The 17,151-nt window shown below is 39.3% G+C and overlaps 2 protein-coding genes across 3 annotated transcripts; one reads left to right on the top strand and one right to left on the bottom strand.

The window, feature by feature from the left end:
* Positions 1-1,041: 1,041 nt before the first annotated feature.
* Positions 1,042-10,695, bottom strand: umad1 (UBAP1-MVB12-associated (UMA) domain containing 1). Of its 2 annotated transcripts, none has more exons than XM_013915291.1 (4): positions 10,581-10,695; positions 7,916-8,004; positions 4,453-4,538; positions 1,042-4,045 (listed from the first exon to the last, which is right to left on the bottom strand). In XM_013915291.1, exons 2-4 carry the CDS (start codon positions 7,995-7,997, stop codon positions 3,770-3,772), a joined length of 444 nt encoding a protein of 147 aa, XP_013770745.1. In that variant the 5' UTR covers positions 7,998-8,004; positions 10,581-10,695; the 3' UTR covers positions 1,042-3,769. The 2 variants fall into 2 exon arrangements, with proteins under 2 accessions (XP_013770745.1, XP_013770746.1); XM_013915292.1 differs by lacking the exon at positions 10,581-10,695 and adding an exon at positions 10,383-10,474.
* A 132-nt stretch (positions 10,696-10,827) lies between these two features.
* Positions 10,828-13,543, top strand: rpa3 (replication protein A3). Its single transcript, XM_005750659.1, has 4 exons — positions 10,828-11,001; positions 11,136-11,210; positions 13,172-13,283; positions 13,364-13,543. The coding sequence occupies exons 1-4, from the start codon at positions 10,903-10,905 to the stop codon at positions 13,444-13,446; spliced, it is 369 nt and encodes a 122-aa protein (XP_005750716.1). The 5' UTR covers positions 10,828-10,902; the 3' UTR covers positions 13,447-13,543.
* Positions 13,544-17,151: the final 3,608 nt, after the last annotated feature.

Raw genomic sequence — 17,151 nt, forward strand, 5'->3', positions numbered from 1 at the left:
CTCACAGTCCAAAGACAGGCAATTAGTGAGGTTAGGTTAATTGATGATTCTTAAATGCCCAAGAGGTGAATGCAGGTGTGAACCTGTCTCTCTGTGTCAGATTACCACACCTGTCCAGGATGTACCCTGCCGCTCATTCTATGGCAGCTGGGATAAGCTTCAGCCCCCTCATGACCCCCATAAGGGCAAATGGAACGAATGAATGGATGGACTAGACATTCACTTGAAGCTCTGTGACAACAAATGCATCCAACTAATCTCCCAACATGGCAGAACAGAAAGGCATGTTGCTAGCTGAACAAGGAGATGTGTGTGTGATGTTTAGTGATACATGTTGTACCTTCTTCCATTCATGGCTCACAAGACATTTTATAGAGTAAAGTAATCAAGTTCCAGGTCGAGAAAGATTAGGTCCCAAAACCAAACAAGTAAGCAGGTCAGTATGAAGACGGGTAAAGTTCTAAGTTTATTTTTGAAACTATGACATTCCCCAAAGAAAGCAATATAAATAATAGCAATAAAATGTCCAGATATTTTAAAAAAAGGAGACAAAATAACTATAAGGACACAAGGTAAACAATGCTCAACAACAATTTATTGGTGAAAAAAAAATGTCCCCAGTCACAATCAAGGCCACACATTACCAACAGATTCCTCGAGGAATAGGATGGGCCAAAAAAAGATTCCATCTCAGCAAACCTCAACTTAAGAGGTCAATCTGACCACTGCTACACACACACAGCACACACACACACACGCCTGTTCAGCTATCTTAGTGAGGACCTTAATTGACATAATGGTTTCCCTAGCCCCTTACCCTAACCCTAACCATTAAAAATGAATGCCTAACCCTAACCATAACCTAATTGTAACCCTGACACTAAAACCACATTTTGAGCCTCAAAAAGGCCTTAAAATGTGTGAGGTGTGTGTGTCCTCACAAGTGACTGTTGGTTCTCAAAAGTATAGTAGAATGCAGATTTTGGTACTCACAAAGATAGCTAGACAGGAACACACACACACACACACACACACACACACACACACACACACACACACACACACACACACACACACACAGTGATGCAGTGCCACTAGTAACTGGTTAAAAAGCTTACAGGATGTTGAAACTACATCCATTGTAGAAACCCATGTGTGAATTCAGCATATTGATAATTTAATATGAATTTACCTAAAGGTAAAGTTTGAGTGTCACCCATGACTTGCATGAATCCTCATGACATCTGAAGTACAAGTATCAATATATTAATGCTGATTACAGCAGTGAATGTTTAAATGCAAAAAGTGGGATACAATTAACCCGTGTATAGCATATATTCGATGCTCACAAGATGTTTTGCAGAGTAAAATGTGCACTAGCTCAGGAAAGGCAAGGTACCATTAGCATGTACATTTACTGGATTAAAAATACTGGGGGCTGCCAGGTCTACCTCTCAGCCTCCTAGTAAAAATATCCATGATAATGAAAATCCCAAGAGAATTTCAGAAAAGTTGACATCTGACGTTGAGGTTAAGGTCACAGAGACTCAATCTGAGAGTTTTATTAGATGAATCCATGGTATGAATTTGAATTTCCCAGGTGACTTCCTTCCGAAGTTTTAGAAAACTTGACCTCTGACCTTAAGGTCAAGCTCACTGAGAGCTTGACCTTAAGGTCTTGAAAGTCATTCAAGATTTTTTAGTAACTGCACCTAGGGTATGAATTTCAAAATCTGTTCAAGTGACCATGTTACTGACCAAGTCAGTGCCTTTTCAACTTTACATTTCATAGTGTTTGAATTGGTGGCAAACAGACAAATACAAAAATGAGTTCTTTCTCGGAGGAAAAATCGAATTCATAACTTGGGCCATTTTTGTAACAGGGGCCGCCATGCAAATGTGCAACCCCCCCCCCAAAAAAAAGAAAAAAAAGAAAAACAACAACAACAACAACAAAAAACTTGACATGTTAAAAATGTTGATGAGGAAAAATAGGGACATTAGTCTTGTGAAGCAAGAAGGCAGTTCTGGGCATGTCCAGAGATAATTTACTTAACTGGATATTAAAGGCTGGATCCAGTGCCAGAAAACACACCAAGCAGCTGGCACTGGCCTGGAACCACAGAGTTGCTGAGCACTAAGCTGGAATCAGTGACATCAGTTGTTATGGGGATGTAAATTTACCAGTGATGTGGATTCTGCTACTATGTAACATTCAGTTCTTTGTCAAAATAATGGATAGTTCTTGGAAGACACCAAGGCAGAAGTTGCCCCTTTATGGCACAGGAACCAGTAACAGTGGGTTTAGGTCTCAGAGCAGATGTGCTGAGACCTGAATCCAAAGTGTATCTCGATCTTTACAGAATGTCAGTCCTCACTTAGATTGTCACATATTGTCAGGCAGTTGTGCAGGAACTCTGCACGTGGAAGATGGTGCGAACATTCGCATTAACAGCAGCCATTCTATTTCCATTGCAGTGGAATCCAGGCTAAAGATATAAGGTATGTAGCTATGGCTCTACAACAACCGTGAATGGTTGCAAGCTGTCTGCTGCATGTCTGTTTGTTGTCTGCCTATATAATGACTTTTACATAGTTATAGACAGCAGCAGTCTGTTTTATGAGAGACTGCTGGTTTCTCAAAAATTGTAGTGGCTCTGATTTTTAAGGAATCTGTTTTGAGCCCCAGCCAGCAGGTGGCCTGGTAATGGATGCTTGGAGGTACCCATTTCTTCGTTATGGTTTTTCTTCCTGAAGAAGAAAAACCATAACGAAGAAATGTCCTACAGCAGCGGTTCCAACAGTCGGAATGAGCCAATGTGCCTCAAACAGATTCTCTGGTACAAAAGAGAAGAAACAAATAAAATTAGAAAAAGAAAAACAGCAGAATAGCAAAAAAAACCCAAACTGTTTGCTTTACTGGTTATGCAGTACAGCAAACTTTATAAACATGCAGTGACCAACAAAACGGTCATTGCATGTTTATAAGGAAAACAAAATAGACACAGAATCTCTTCATTTTAGAGCAGAAATTGCGACATCTTATTGTGGTGGAGGTGTTTGTATGTCGTGATCCTAGGAGCTATGTGGTTGGGTCAATTTGCCATGATACGGTTTCCCAATTGTTCCTGGGTGAGGAGACCAATAAAGAGCAATTCAGAAACCATTGGTTTCTTTGCTGTCTTTGCAAAAAAACCAAGGAACAAGTCTACACTTGGGGGGAGGTTTCTGGGCTCTCACCCTGAAGCCAGGCTCGGGGAGTGGCCGCCGGCTGGGCCTTAGCCCGTGGGGCTGGAAACAGCTACATGGAGGTGAAAAAAACATGATCTTAACTGCTCAAAGGGATAGCTGAAGCGCTGGCAATGGGGCCAGAGTTGTAATAACCTGGAGTTTTCATTTTGCTAATCACAGTAACCCTATACTTCATTATATCTACAGAGTGTAACTTGAAAAAATGTCTAACCATGTTTTAGGCAATCACAACCTAAACTGTCCGTCTGCGTTTAAGTTAAGCAGCACACCATGAGCAACACACAGAGTTTAAGAAAGCCTTTCATTTCCTATAAAACTGTGACCTTTTTGGGATCAACAGTACAATTTGACCATATATTCATTATATTTCAGTAACCCTACATTTAAATTAATTTAATTTTGTGTCATTTAGATGAGGTTTGATTTGTTCTCTTCAATATGTTATAAAGTCAGCTATGGCAGCCTACCAGCTCTGTTCCCCATAGTGTGAACTATGGAATATTGCAGTTCAAAGAAACTAGGCGTTGTGAAGAATAGAATTCTCTAAAGTGAAGTCGTATTGAAAGCTGGCTAGATTATAATTTATGTCCCGGGACAGCAATATATCAGGGATGAGGGGGAATCCTGCCTGCATGGCCAGGACATGAGGAGCCAAAGTGAAGGGGACATCCCCGAGGAGATCTGGAAGAGTTGAATGTGCTTCCACTGCTCGAGGTCTCATCGTTGTCCCCGTGTTGTGTGAAGTTGCTGGGAACCTTGTGTCATACTGCGGATCTGGAGTTGAGCAGGACGACTATGAAGAAAGGGAGAGATGTTCCTTGTGAGTGTACAATGTTGAAACCAGTTTTGTGCAACATTTTGCCCGAATTCTGCCCTGAAGTTCAATTTATGTCTTATTCTGCTGGATAAGATTTAGATTACTGGGTTGTGTCAGACACTTGTGTTAATGTGGAGGCTCTGAATAGATGCATCTCACAGTTTTCTGTACAGTGAGACAATGGCGCAAACAGTAATTCACAAACATGCAGTTACAAGTATAATTAGAGTCTAAAGCAAAGTGCCTAATTAGACATAAAGCAGTCAATGCTAAAGTAGTGAGGCTTGGGAAGTAAATGTGAAATGATCAGAAGGCGAGCGATGAGGCTTCTGCTTAAGCTCAGTGTTAAAGAGCTTGAAGAGTGATCGTGGCATGCTGCTCACCTTTGATGCTTGCACTATGACATTTGTTGAGGGCTGTGTGACGTTCATGGTTTGCAGCCTCTGTCTCTGTTCTTCAACTGTCTCGGCTGGAGATCAAACAGGACAGACAGCTTAATGTTTACTAGAAACAAATACTGAAGAAACAAGAAGAAATAAGGCTTCTCACCCAAAAAATATATATTCTATTCATTAATAAATATTTATTTACCTCATTTTCAAGATGCATGTGAACATGAAACATCATAATCAGCAAACACAATTAACAGCTATGGTATCAATTATAAAACAAACAAATTAATTAATTAATTAAAAAGTTAAATCATACATTCCCTCGTTCTTGAGTTAACGCGTTCAGAAGATTTTCAGAAAACTTGACCTCTGAGGGAAATAAGGGAATTCAGAATTTGATGGCAGCAAGAGGTCTTAAAAGTCGGCAAAACTGGGAGACCAGTGTATAGCACAGAGTCACGTTACAGGTCAGTAATGTGATTGGTACAAAAAGACCGTCACAGAAAAGTAAAGCTAGACAGAGATCCACCAATCTTCAAAAAACTACAATAAAGAGAAGCCAAAATGAGACAAATATGGCCTCTGTGTCGAGTCCTGTCAGTGCTCTTGCTGTATCGTTTTAAATTAACTAAAGGTTGCTCAGAGAGTTTATACGGAGAGTTTTTCTTTAAAACCAACAATCAAAAAAGAATTACAGTAGTCCAAACTAGAGGTAAAAATGCATGAACAGGATGATATTGTGCAAATGGAAGAAAGCAGTCCTACAAATGTGTTTAATAAGCAAATTAAAGGACTTATCCTGGTCACAAACTACTCCAAGATGTCTCATAGTGTTACTAGAAGCCAAGGCAATGCAATACCTGGTCAGACACTGTGTTTCTGAGATTTTTAGGTCTAAATACAATAACCTCAAATTTATCTGAATTTATAATCAATGTGTGTGTGTGTGTGTGTGTGTGTGTGTGTGTGTGTGTGTGTGTGTGTGTGTGAGAAAGAGAGTGAATGAGAGCACATACAGGACACAACACGCTGATTTCTGGATGTCTGACTTTTAAAGTGTGTGATTTAGTGAAAGATTGTACTCAGTATATTGTGTTGAGTAAATTGTGGTTAACAAACACAGATTTTTAAAGCATTTAGACATAAAGGGAGTATGCTAAAGAACGTGCTAATAAAATCTGAACTGAATGAAATGTGAAGTAAATCTTACTGATATGTGACTGAATGATCAAATGTAATTAAATTTTCCATGTTAACAGAGAACGATAGAGAGAGAGATAAGGTGGGGGTGAAGATTAGTGAATCTTATGTAAACAAGTGATGGGTTAAATAGATATTAGAGAGAGAGAGAGAAGGGTGGGGCGAGTGGGGCACATAAGTATAAACTGGGATGCCTGGAGGCGTTGTGGGTCAGTCGAGATGAGCAGTTCAAAGGACTGGATTCCAGAAGTTTACCGTTGGAGATTCCAACAAAGGCGCCAAGGGGAGTTTGTCCACGGTGGACTCACAGATTGCATTTGGCCCTATTTCATCATTATGATCATCATCAGGGTTGGATTATAATTCTGAGAAGGATTTGAACTTCCATCGTTTTCTAAGTGGAAGTTGCAGCTTCTCAAGACTTCCAAGCTGTTACCTGCTTTGTTACCATCTTTGAGAAGATGTGGAATCTATCAAGGAAACCTGGTTTACTGATTATTCCCATTAACACAGAGCAGTGAGGTGGAACACATCTTCAGTGCTGGAAGTGGCCACCACACCACCAACCTCTCTCCCCTCAAAGATAAGAACAAAACATGCATATAACCTTAAAGTGAGTTAATTAAATTAATAGAATTTAAGTGATTTGATTATTTTTTTAAATGTTTTTCTTTTTATTATTTTATTGCTCCTGCCCAGCTGCTTTAATAAAAACCTGCAATTAAAGTCTAAACTGTCGACATTCCCTTTTTGACCCTTTGTGGAACAATAAAGGTATAAATCTAAGTATTAATCTATATTAGTTATAGATTAATACAGGTGTTACTTATAAGATCTGACCTGCAAGGCTACTCTGGTTTGTTCATATCAGGCCAAGCAGGGAAGACACTTGGACGTCAAGGGAGTCAGGCTGAGCAAGTGGCCTCAGCCACATTGACTCCAGAAACCTGCACTATCTGGGTACGGATAACAGGATCAGGGATTAGACGTTTTAATGAGACAGCTGGAATCAACTTTCTGTATAGGGGTTTTGTGGGTCTACTGATCAATAGGGGATGACATTTAAAAGAGGAGTGAGTGTCAGGAAGTCTAAAAGGTACCACTTCTGTTTTTTCTCTCTCTTTTTTTAAACTAATGGAGTATTAAGAGTTAAAAAGAGTATTGGACTTAAAAATGGATCGTTGGGGGATCCCACAAGTGAGGCGAGCAGGTGTTGAAGAAAACTCAATTAACCTGACAGAAAGCTTCTGCCTGTTAAATAACATCTAAACCATCAAAAGCAGTGACTCAACACAGCTCTCTAGTCTAGAGATTAGGATAACTGTCTCAGCACTTAGGTCTAAAAGCGTGAGAATCGCCCAAGTCGCTAATTAATAAATGACCATTAAAAACTTTTAAAAGTGCTTGTGCTGTGCTATGATGTGGTTTGAAACCAGACTGAAATGTGACACTATTAGCTTTCAGAAAAGCCTAAAGCTAGTGGAAGACAACTTTCTATAGCACCTTAGAGAGAAAGAGCAATTTAGAGATCTATCTAAATTGTGCGTTCTGTGCGTTCACATTTGCAGTTTTGTCTTGTTATACAATATTTAAAATGTTAAAACAACAAACAAAACATTTTTGGAAATATTTGTGGGTGTTTTCTTGTTTGTTTGTTTTTTGTACCACTTGAACAGTGGCCCTCACAAGAGGTGACAGTGCCAGCAGTGGCTCACAGCTCATTTAAGTTTGAGACACCAGTCAGTAAAACTGTGTGTAGGCTCTACATAAGAGCAATGCACAACACCACTGGTCTTTTGTCATGCAGTACATGCTACAGGGTATGAGGATGGTTGAAAGGAACAAAACACACAACTCCAACCATATTCATCCAGAAATGCATATACTATTATATATTGTACATACTGTATATTTATTGGTTTCAGATGTAGCCATTCTTGTATTTTGCTTGTTTACATTGTTGTATTTGCACAACTCTGTTGCTTGTGAAGCTCGCACACAAGAATTTCACTCACATGTGCTGTACCAGTGTACCTGCACATGTGATGTGACAATAAAAGTGATTTGATTTGATTTGATTTGACATTCTGGAGTTGTGAGTTCATTTTAACATGACAGTGCTTCCTGTCAGAGGTGCATACCTGTATGTGAATGTGCAGATAACCATACATCAGTAAGAAAAACTCTTAAAAATTTGTAAAACAAGTTGTAAACTTCAGCTTTATATATAGTTTCATTTTAATATGTTCCTTACCAACAATAACAAATCCTCCATCTACTTCCTTGTCTGGGGTTGACTTCTTTGAGTCCTTACGCAGTCCAAACAAGCTCCACATGATAAACCTGTGTAAAGAAAAACCCAAAAAACCCAAAACCCACCCAAAAACAGAAGAAGCAATAGGTTAGATGAAGAGCCAGTGCATTATACGTTTCACATTCATTCATTTTATCATGCTTACTGTCGAGAAAGCGTAACAACAGACTGATTCACTCGAAGTTCAAATGTCAGTAAACAGAAACAGCAACCTTCAGGTTGTTATCTGAAGGTTAGTTTTGTAGAAGCTGCAGGGAACCCTTAGGAATGTTCTCAGGTTTTTACATAACCTGAGAAAAGTTTTAGGATTGTGCTTTAGTTTCTTGTGTGGTATGCAAATGCAAGTGATAAATGTAATAATGTCATGAAAAAATATATCCATGTCTTTGAATAACTCAGTTAACTGAGGAGACAGTTTCCCCCTTTTTCTTTGTTTGAAATCACTGAATTTGCTACTAGACATTTAAATCTGTACACTACCTGACTTCTACCACAGTCAGGTAGTGTACCAATTTTTAGTCTAGAAAAGGGTCTCCCAGCACACCCTCAAAATATGTTTGGATGTGCCAGGTCTGGAATTCCAACATGTGAGTTCACAGGCATTACCTTCAGAACAACAAGGGTAACATTTCAAGGGAAAACTGCTTAAATGTAACTATTTTTGGTGCTGCTAATTTAACAAGTTGATGATTCTGTCATGTGTTCCTTACTTTGTGTGTTTTGGTGCAGCCCTGAAGGTGTACCTATCTGTGACTTTTACCAGTGTGAGAGCAGCAGCACAGAATCCTTAATATTTGTTTAAAGATAAATGTCCTTCTGTTGGCACCTATGATTTCCAGCAAACAAATAGCACTACAGAGTACACTATTTGCACTTGTAAAAAAATGTATTCCTCATCCCAGCTTAATGGTCGCCTTCTTTTTTTTGGCTGCTCCCTCTTTTAGGGATTTTAACAACAGATCATCTGCCTCTATCTCACTCTATACCCAGCATCCTCTGCTGTCACACCCATTCCAATGTTAAGAAACACAATTTTTCTTTTTCATTTAGCCTCTGAAACTGGATTCAAACTGAAAACCTTCAGTTGATCTACCTTTTAGGCTATACCTGTTACTTGTAGCTGTCCACCCTAACACAGCAGGCTTTAAAACTAGCTCTGATCCAAAAAGCAGAATCCATTCTTATTGGAATGCAACCAATATTGTTCTTTTTTTCTACTTTGAATTCAAATGGTCTGCTATTGAAGAGGTCTGACTATGTATCCCATACATATCAGGTATATCACTGCTTACAGAAGATCTCAAGGAGCCGCGTGACAGGAAGAACACGAGATAGAAATGAGTCCCTCAGCAAGTCATCTAAAAATACTTCCTCATAAAGACATCTACTACACCACACCGTAACTTCGCCACGATATATGCATCCGGTTCTGTCATCCACTTATCGTTCTGCCATGCCTAGATGTTCTGCCACACAGAATATATCTTTCTACCCGCCTTTATATAATATATATAATTTATCAACATCCATTCTTTGACTTGAGCAGCCACACTGTGCTACTAAACGACTGTGTTGTTACACCATAACTATTATAGGCTGACATTTCATGTGATCAGTGCTGTGAATATCTGTTAGTGACAAATAAATTCATTAATAGAAATTACAGAAATATTGCACTTGCATTTGTTCAAAGTTTATGCTGGTTGAACTGCAGCAAACATTTAGAGAAGCAACCAGGAAAATATTAAACAAATATATTAAGAAATGATTTTATGCTGAAGAGTGAGTGCAGGTAACGTATTTCGGTTCTGGATACCATCTTTGGGCCATTGTTTTGTCTCAATCCAGTTAATTTTTTTCCAGTCATTGTATTGGAACCACAAAAATAAAAATACATTATGCGTAGTGAACCACAGTATATTTCATTCGGTATCTTCAATGTGTGGAATCCCATTTTGAAAGACGCATCTCTTTAACTTCACAGAAGTCTGCTAACGACTTGTGAAATGTGTATTCTGCTGAGATCTCACTACATATTTACAGTCTCGGTGCTCTACGGGACTATTGCCTGATATTCTCAACAGTGGAGTTTCGCTAAAAAAAACGTTCACAGAACGTCCTTGTTTGTTGAGACTTCACATCTTTGTTCTGAAAACTGACGATAAACGTCAAATCCGTTCTACACATAATTTAGTCAAAGAGAAAGCCGAGGCGAACGACGTTGAACCACTTTAAACAAACGGGCGTATTTAAGGTTTTCATGGGCATATGAATGTAGAAATGCATCATAACTTATTAGTGATACATTTCTTTTAAAGTGACCCTGGTCGCTGTCTACCCTTCGGTCGTGTTTTGAGAGCCCAAACAACAGCCATGGCTCTATAGAAAGTGAAAATGGCACTCTTACTATCGTTACTTGTCGAATTCAGAAAGCCTTAATAAAGTCAGTTCTTGTTCCTTTAGTGTTTACTGCCAGTTATTGGTGCCACTCGTTTACTTCCTGTTCGTGTTACCTTCGCTCAGCATTACAAAAAATATCAGAATATTCTATCATATTTTCGCCCTTTAGGATCACCCGAGTTATTATGACGGTGAATTCACTGACCTTAAAGCGGTCCTTGTCCACGTAGAAATTATCAGTATTCTTTTTTTGTAAAATTCGTGCTGTCAGCAATATGTAGCGGAATGATTCGTTGTCGTTTCCGCGGAAGAAAATGTTAGAGCACAACGGATATGGCTTGGAAAAATGAGAGGCGCTTGTTTTGTATTCCCCTTTGGCCGTAATTTCAAGTGCCGCGTTTTTTCATGTAATGTGGGTAAGCCGCCCGCCTGAGCTGCGCCTTTGTACTAAAGCTCAGGACTACGCGTTTCCCGCGCTGTGTTGCGCTGTCGAAGGTCCAGGAACGTGAAAGAAGCTAACTGTAAAGATGGCAAGTCTACTGGACACTTCTAAACCAAGAATAAACTGCTCTATGCTGTCACAGCACATTGGCAGAGGTGTCTGCTTCGTTGGGCGCGTTGAAAAGGTGGGTTTTGGCTGGTGCTTGTTAAACTATTTTTAATAATTATAAATATGGATTAACCTACACCTGCATATATGCACTGGCCCACTCTGTTAACAGCAAGGACATAAAGTATTAGTTTTGCTTTTCTTGACCAGGTTCACCCAACAGGAAAAACGTTCAGTGTGTCTGATGGAGAAGGAAAGAGCGCTACGGTAGAATTGAACGAACCTGTGAGTACTGCCATAATTTATGGCATCAGTTTGCCTACACGTTTCAGGGTGAGCGGTGCTGGTGGTACGAAGTATGTGGTACAACTGGTCTGTGGACCACTCTTGTTTGCTTGTACCGTTGTTGTTGGTCATATTCTCCGCGTAGGAGCTTCGCTCGCCGCCGCATCGTCATCACACAGTCACTTCTATTTATGCCTGCCCGCACAGGGAGTCGCTGCAGTATTCTGAACGACGTGTCGGATAAGATCAACTATACAGCTGTGACTGTAATTATGAGGGGAGATTTCAGTGTTAATGATCAATTCCTAGATAGATTTCCTCCCAAATACAGCACTCATAACTTTATTCTGTCACAGTTATGTAGTTAGTCACAGTATGTTTCTTTCTGTGGTCAACACTACACATTTAATCAGTGATGGGAATAAGAGCGTGGGGAACATCACAAGCCTGACACCTGCAAGCTTGCCCATATGGAAAAATATATATAAATCTTATAAAGTTTGTATCTGTCTTGTGTGAAACTTGTATGAAAAGCATACAAGAGTGAAAACAGATATAAGATCCCTTGAAAAATTATATAATGAAACTTGTATGTTTTGGATACTTACTAAAACAATATATGAAAGTAATGAGAAAGTGGCCACTTTCATGAGTAAATCATAAGTTTTTACTATTTCTTTTCCATATGGGCCTTTATCTTATAGTGGACAGAAATTATATTTTGAAGAGGCACCAATAATTTATGTCCCATCTTATTTGATGCAGAATACCTGATTGTTCTGAATAGTTTGAAATGGTTGTTAGAAAAATGCATTGGCTGCATTTTTAGGTAAATAGCTGCATTTAACTTTGTTGTTTGCAAAAACTGTGCATAGGTTTTTAAAATGTACAATTTCTGTTTGCATTTCAAGTTATGAAAATAAAAAACGTAACTCTTCTACTCGTATTTTATGTTTTTAAGTCTGATTTTTAGATTATTGTGCTAATACAGAATGCCAAAATGGAAAAACTAACTGTAAATTCAGACATGTGAGGTTGTGCTGAAAAGAATGATACCAAACAAGCCAAGATGAACAGTTTTTAACGGTGAAATTTAGAGGTAAATGAAAAGTAGTCAGAAACAGCCAATTATACCCTGGACCCCACAGGGTTAAACTTTTTTTTTTTTAAAGTAATGCTATAGTTACTTTACCAAGTAATTAGTTACTTTTAGAATATAGTAACTGAGTTACTAATTCACTTACTTTTTAAAGAAGTAACTATTACTAATTACCTTTGCAAAGTAACTTGCCCAACACTGCATTTAACAAACAAAGAGCATATCAATAAAAAAAAAAGCAAGAATTCACGAGACAAAATAAAAGAACTGAAATTAAAAAGGCTGCTCTTTTGTGCTTATAACATATACAAATTGAAACAAACAAACAAATCAGTTAAGATACATCAAGTATATTCGATATATCCGCCCACCCGTAGTTGGTTGCAGTTGATAGACTTACATTAGTTTGTTAGCTAACTAATAAGAGAACAGTGGAGTCAAGGAGACTAAAACAAAAAACAGTCTACAGGGGTCAGTGTGGGCTGCCCATGGCTGCAACAATGAGTTTTCTGTTAAGAAACCTACTCTAGAAGTATGTCCTATTTCAGGCAAGAATGAAATTCAATTAGAGCATTAAGGATTAAGAGGATTAAGGATTACTGGACAAATGAGTACAGACCAAGCCTTGATTGCTAAAGATGTAGCTTTGCTTTATTATATTAATCTGCCTACATCTATATTGTTTTAAAAGTATATAAAAATAAATTTAACTGAATTGAAAGTCTTGAGCAGAGATTGTTGACTTTCAATAAACACAGGGGGGATTAAAATATTAATGCAAAATGAAGGTGGAGTGTTGGCAAAATGGCTGGTTTAAAATTTCATTCAGAAACTTTCAATAACTATTTGGTTCTTTTCTTAGCTTGAAGAAGAGCTGAGTGGCATTGTGGAGGTCATTGGTATGGTGTCCAGCAAAGGAGTAATAACCACCACCACATACAACATCCTACGAGAGGACAAAGGCATTCCCTTTGGTACGTCTCTCTAGACTGATTGAGTAAAGTTTTGTTCCTGACCTGTGACTCACAGTGTGCTGTGTCTGCTTATCCCACAGATTTGGAGCTGTATAATGAAGCCCTGAAGGTCATTCACGACTTTCCTCAGTACTACCCATTTGAAGTGGCTGCAAGTGGATGAAGATTGGCTTCATTGTTTTTGTGTCTCGTTTTACATGTTGGAGAGAATAGTGTGGTACAAAATATTTGCATTAAAATGAAAACCTTTGTTAATCACATGTCACTGAAGGTTCTTTTTTCTTCTTTTTTTATGATAAACTGTAAAATAAGTGGGTAATACTTTATGTACTCAAATATAAACAAATTTAAAAGACACAATAGAGTGACAGCAACAGCAGAATTTCATGTCCACAGTGCCACAGACTGGAATTTACAGCACTTGAATGGGAAATGTTCAGCTGGCTAATTTTACTCTTGTCAGTTTCAGCTAGTTTCACATTATGTTTAGCTGAGCTTTCAAACCAATCGGAGAGTAGAATGCGTTACACTTCATAATTCATTTGTAATACATTTTCTTGGCAGCACAAGAACTAAGAGTCATAAAAAGGTTAAATGTAGAGACAAAATATAGAAGCTGAATGGCTTAACCAGGGGTCAGCAACCTTTAACACCCAAAGAGCCATTTGGAGCCGGTTTCCACGCAAAAGAAAACACTGGGAGCCGCAAATACTTTTTGATATCTAAAATGAAGATAACACTGTATATATTGTTTTTTTACATTTATGCTTTGTGTGAACAACTAAGGTGTGCTGCTTATGAAATCCATAAAGTGCTACAGAGAAAATTACATTTTATTTATGTAATTAACACATTTTGAACTGAAAGAAATATAACAAAAGGAAAGCTGAGCTAAAATGATCCAGCAAACAAAAACTGTTGTGAGCCGCCAGCCTTATATCGTCTTTGGGCTTTTGGAGCCTTGACCTGACTTTAAAAAAAAATAATTGAAGAAAAAAACATTCTGCCTAAATACGTATTTTACCTGGTTAATGTGTGTGGCGGGGCGTGGTCTGCAGCGCCGCTGCAGGGGAGGCGACGCACCTGAGCGGCACCCGCAATCACGCCTCGTCGCCTTAACGTCTGTGCCATCTATGCTGTTGTGTTGGTGTGTGTCGGGCTGTGTGCGTACAGCAACCGTGTGTGAAAAGTGGTCCATAAAGAGATGCTGAAAAGCGTGTTCATGCAAACATCGTCGGGTCTGCCGTGATATGTTTACAACGGGACTTCTGCTCCTGAACCTCTGCGCACAGCGTCTGCAAATCGGGGCTGTACGAAGTCACTTCATCTTTACGCAGGACTGTAAGCTGTCCTCTGTGAGGCGTGAGCGTGTTTGTTTTTAACATAGTTCACGGTGAAGAACAGCTGCTGACGTAATGTGGATCCGAAGATCCATAACTGGCCTACTTGGGGTTGAAAGTCTCGATAAAGGCACGCCGTTTCGGCGGATACACCGGCTTCCGCGAGTGTGACGCTTATTTTGAGCGATGAAAAAATAATAGAATATAATTTTATTTTTATATTTCAATATCACAATAATCTTCCAGTTTAGAACTACAAGTAAAAAAAACAGAACTAACATAAATAAAATACAGCTAAATACTTCTAATTTGTTTTCCCAAACCACGCGGAACCGCAGTATAAGGACTAAAGAGCCGCAGGTTGCCGACCCCTGGGCTTAACAAACCCAGTTGCTAACAGGAAAAGAAATTGCGTCGAGGTAATTGTATTGGAAAGGAGGAGTGGAATAGCCATTTTAAATGTTTTGCTGCTGCGATACATTTAGTCTCAGTTTTAGCAAAGTTCTGTAATGCTCTACATTCCTTATTACTAAAATTACTGTTGTAACAAATTTCCAAAGCTAGGCTAGGATAAATAAAATATTTTTTTGCCTTCTTTCTACACTCCCCCCACCCCCCCAACAGCAGCCAAAAACAGTAACCACTTCTGTTATGAGCGTACTTGGCAGCAGAGGACAGTATAATCAGAAAATTTACCCTGAACAGAGAAGTGTTACAGAGGCATGGGCCAAAAGTACCTAAAAATAACAGGTTCTGTTATGTTGAAAAATATTTTTTGGGTGCAACAAATGATGGGAGCATAGAAGCTAAAGTGAAGACCTGTAATATGAACACATATTGGTTGTTTGGTTCCAGAACAACTGTTCTCTGAACTGTTCTAATAATAATGGATTGCATTTATAGTGCTTTTCGAGGCCCTCAAAGCGCTTTAAAATTCCACTATTCATTCACTCACATTCACACACTGGTGGAGGCAGACCAGAGTCGTAGCCACAGCTGCCCTGGGGCAGACTGACAGAAGCAAGGCTGCCATATCGCGCCATCGGCCCCGATTTGACAGCAAGTAAGATCAGTATTAAAGCAAGTAGGCCAGTTTAAACAGGTAGGTTTTGAGCTGTGACTTAAAAAGGAAATCTATATTTCTATCTATATTTATATAAGAGTGTGTATATATATATATATATATATATATATACATATATATCCCCGCTCACCCCTGTGGGCGGTCAATCCTTCAAGCTCAGGTCCTGTACCAGAGACCTGGGAGCTTCAGGGTATATATTTATATATATAAATATATATTTCTTAAGACTGAAGGAAGTGAGTTTCAGAGCCGAGGAGCAGAGTGACGGAAAGCTCTGTTCCCCATAGTGATGACACGAGCAGAAGGAACAACAAGATGAGTGGCAGACGAAGATCTGAGACAGCAGGAAACAGTGGTGATATGAAGCAGATCACAGAGATGAGGGGTAAGGTTATGGATGCACTTACATATGAGATGTAAGATTTTAAAGTTTATCCTGGCTTCTATGGGCAACCAGTGAAGCTATTGAAGAAATGGGATAATATGGTCTCTTAAGGGAGTACGAGTTATGACCCGAGCTGCAGAATTCTGAAGAAGTTGAATTTTATGGAGGGACTTATTGGAGAGACTAAAGAAGAGGGAGTTGCAATAATCGATCTGGGAAGTAATAAGACTATGGATGAGGATGGCAGCAGCATGGGGAGTAAGGAAGGGACGAAGTCGGTTAATGTTACGTATGTGATAGTATGCAGAAAGGGTTATGTAATTGATGTGAGACTGAAATGAGAGAGTACTGTCAAGTATGACACCCAAACTCAAACCCATAAGTATTTGGACAGCGATTCAGATTTTTGTAGTTTTGACAATCAAGTGAAAATTGGTTAAAATGTGGTTGAAAGGTTTAAATGGTGATCACAGGAAGAATGCTAGAAACACGTTTTTCTTCCACTCAGCCTGAGCTCACATCTCTGCAACGGCTCCTCCTCTTTGCTGCGTGTAAACAGACTCCAGCTCCATGTTAAACTGCCAGAGTCATCATCACTGCTGCTGTTGTGTTATTAATGTTTTTGTTTAAAACTGGCAGCTGCTTTCTGTTCACACGCTTTTGGGTCAGGTGGGGGGGAGGATGCTGGACAGACATGGCACACCCAAATGTATTGTGAGGGTGCTGGGAATGCCTAGCAGAGGCCCCAGTTCAGGAAATCTTCAACTCCCACCTCCGAAAGAAGTTCAACAGGGAGGGAGTGAGGGAGGCTTAGGACATTGAGTCAGAATGGACAATGTTTTGCACCTCCATACCTGTTAATCTACGTCCCTACCCAGACCTATGGGCATATGCTTTGGGTAGTGATCGAAGGAACAAGACTGCGGATACAAGCAGCAGAAATGTTCCTTCACCTGAGGGTGGGTGGCTTCTGGCTGGCTCAGAGTAGAATCAGAATCAGAATCAGAAAGGGTTTTATTGCCAAATGTTGAGCAGGTTTACAACATTAGGAAATTGCTG

This window comes from Pundamilia nyererei, unplaced genomic scaffold (genome assembly GCF_000239375.1).
Source record: "Pundamilia nyererei isolate P.nyererei 1_Seehausen unplaced genomic scaffold, PunNye1.0 scaffold00284, whole genome shotgun sequence".
Lineage (NCBI taxonomy): Eukaryota > Metazoa > Chordata > Actinopteri > Cichliformes > Cichlidae > Pundamilia > Pundamilia nyererei.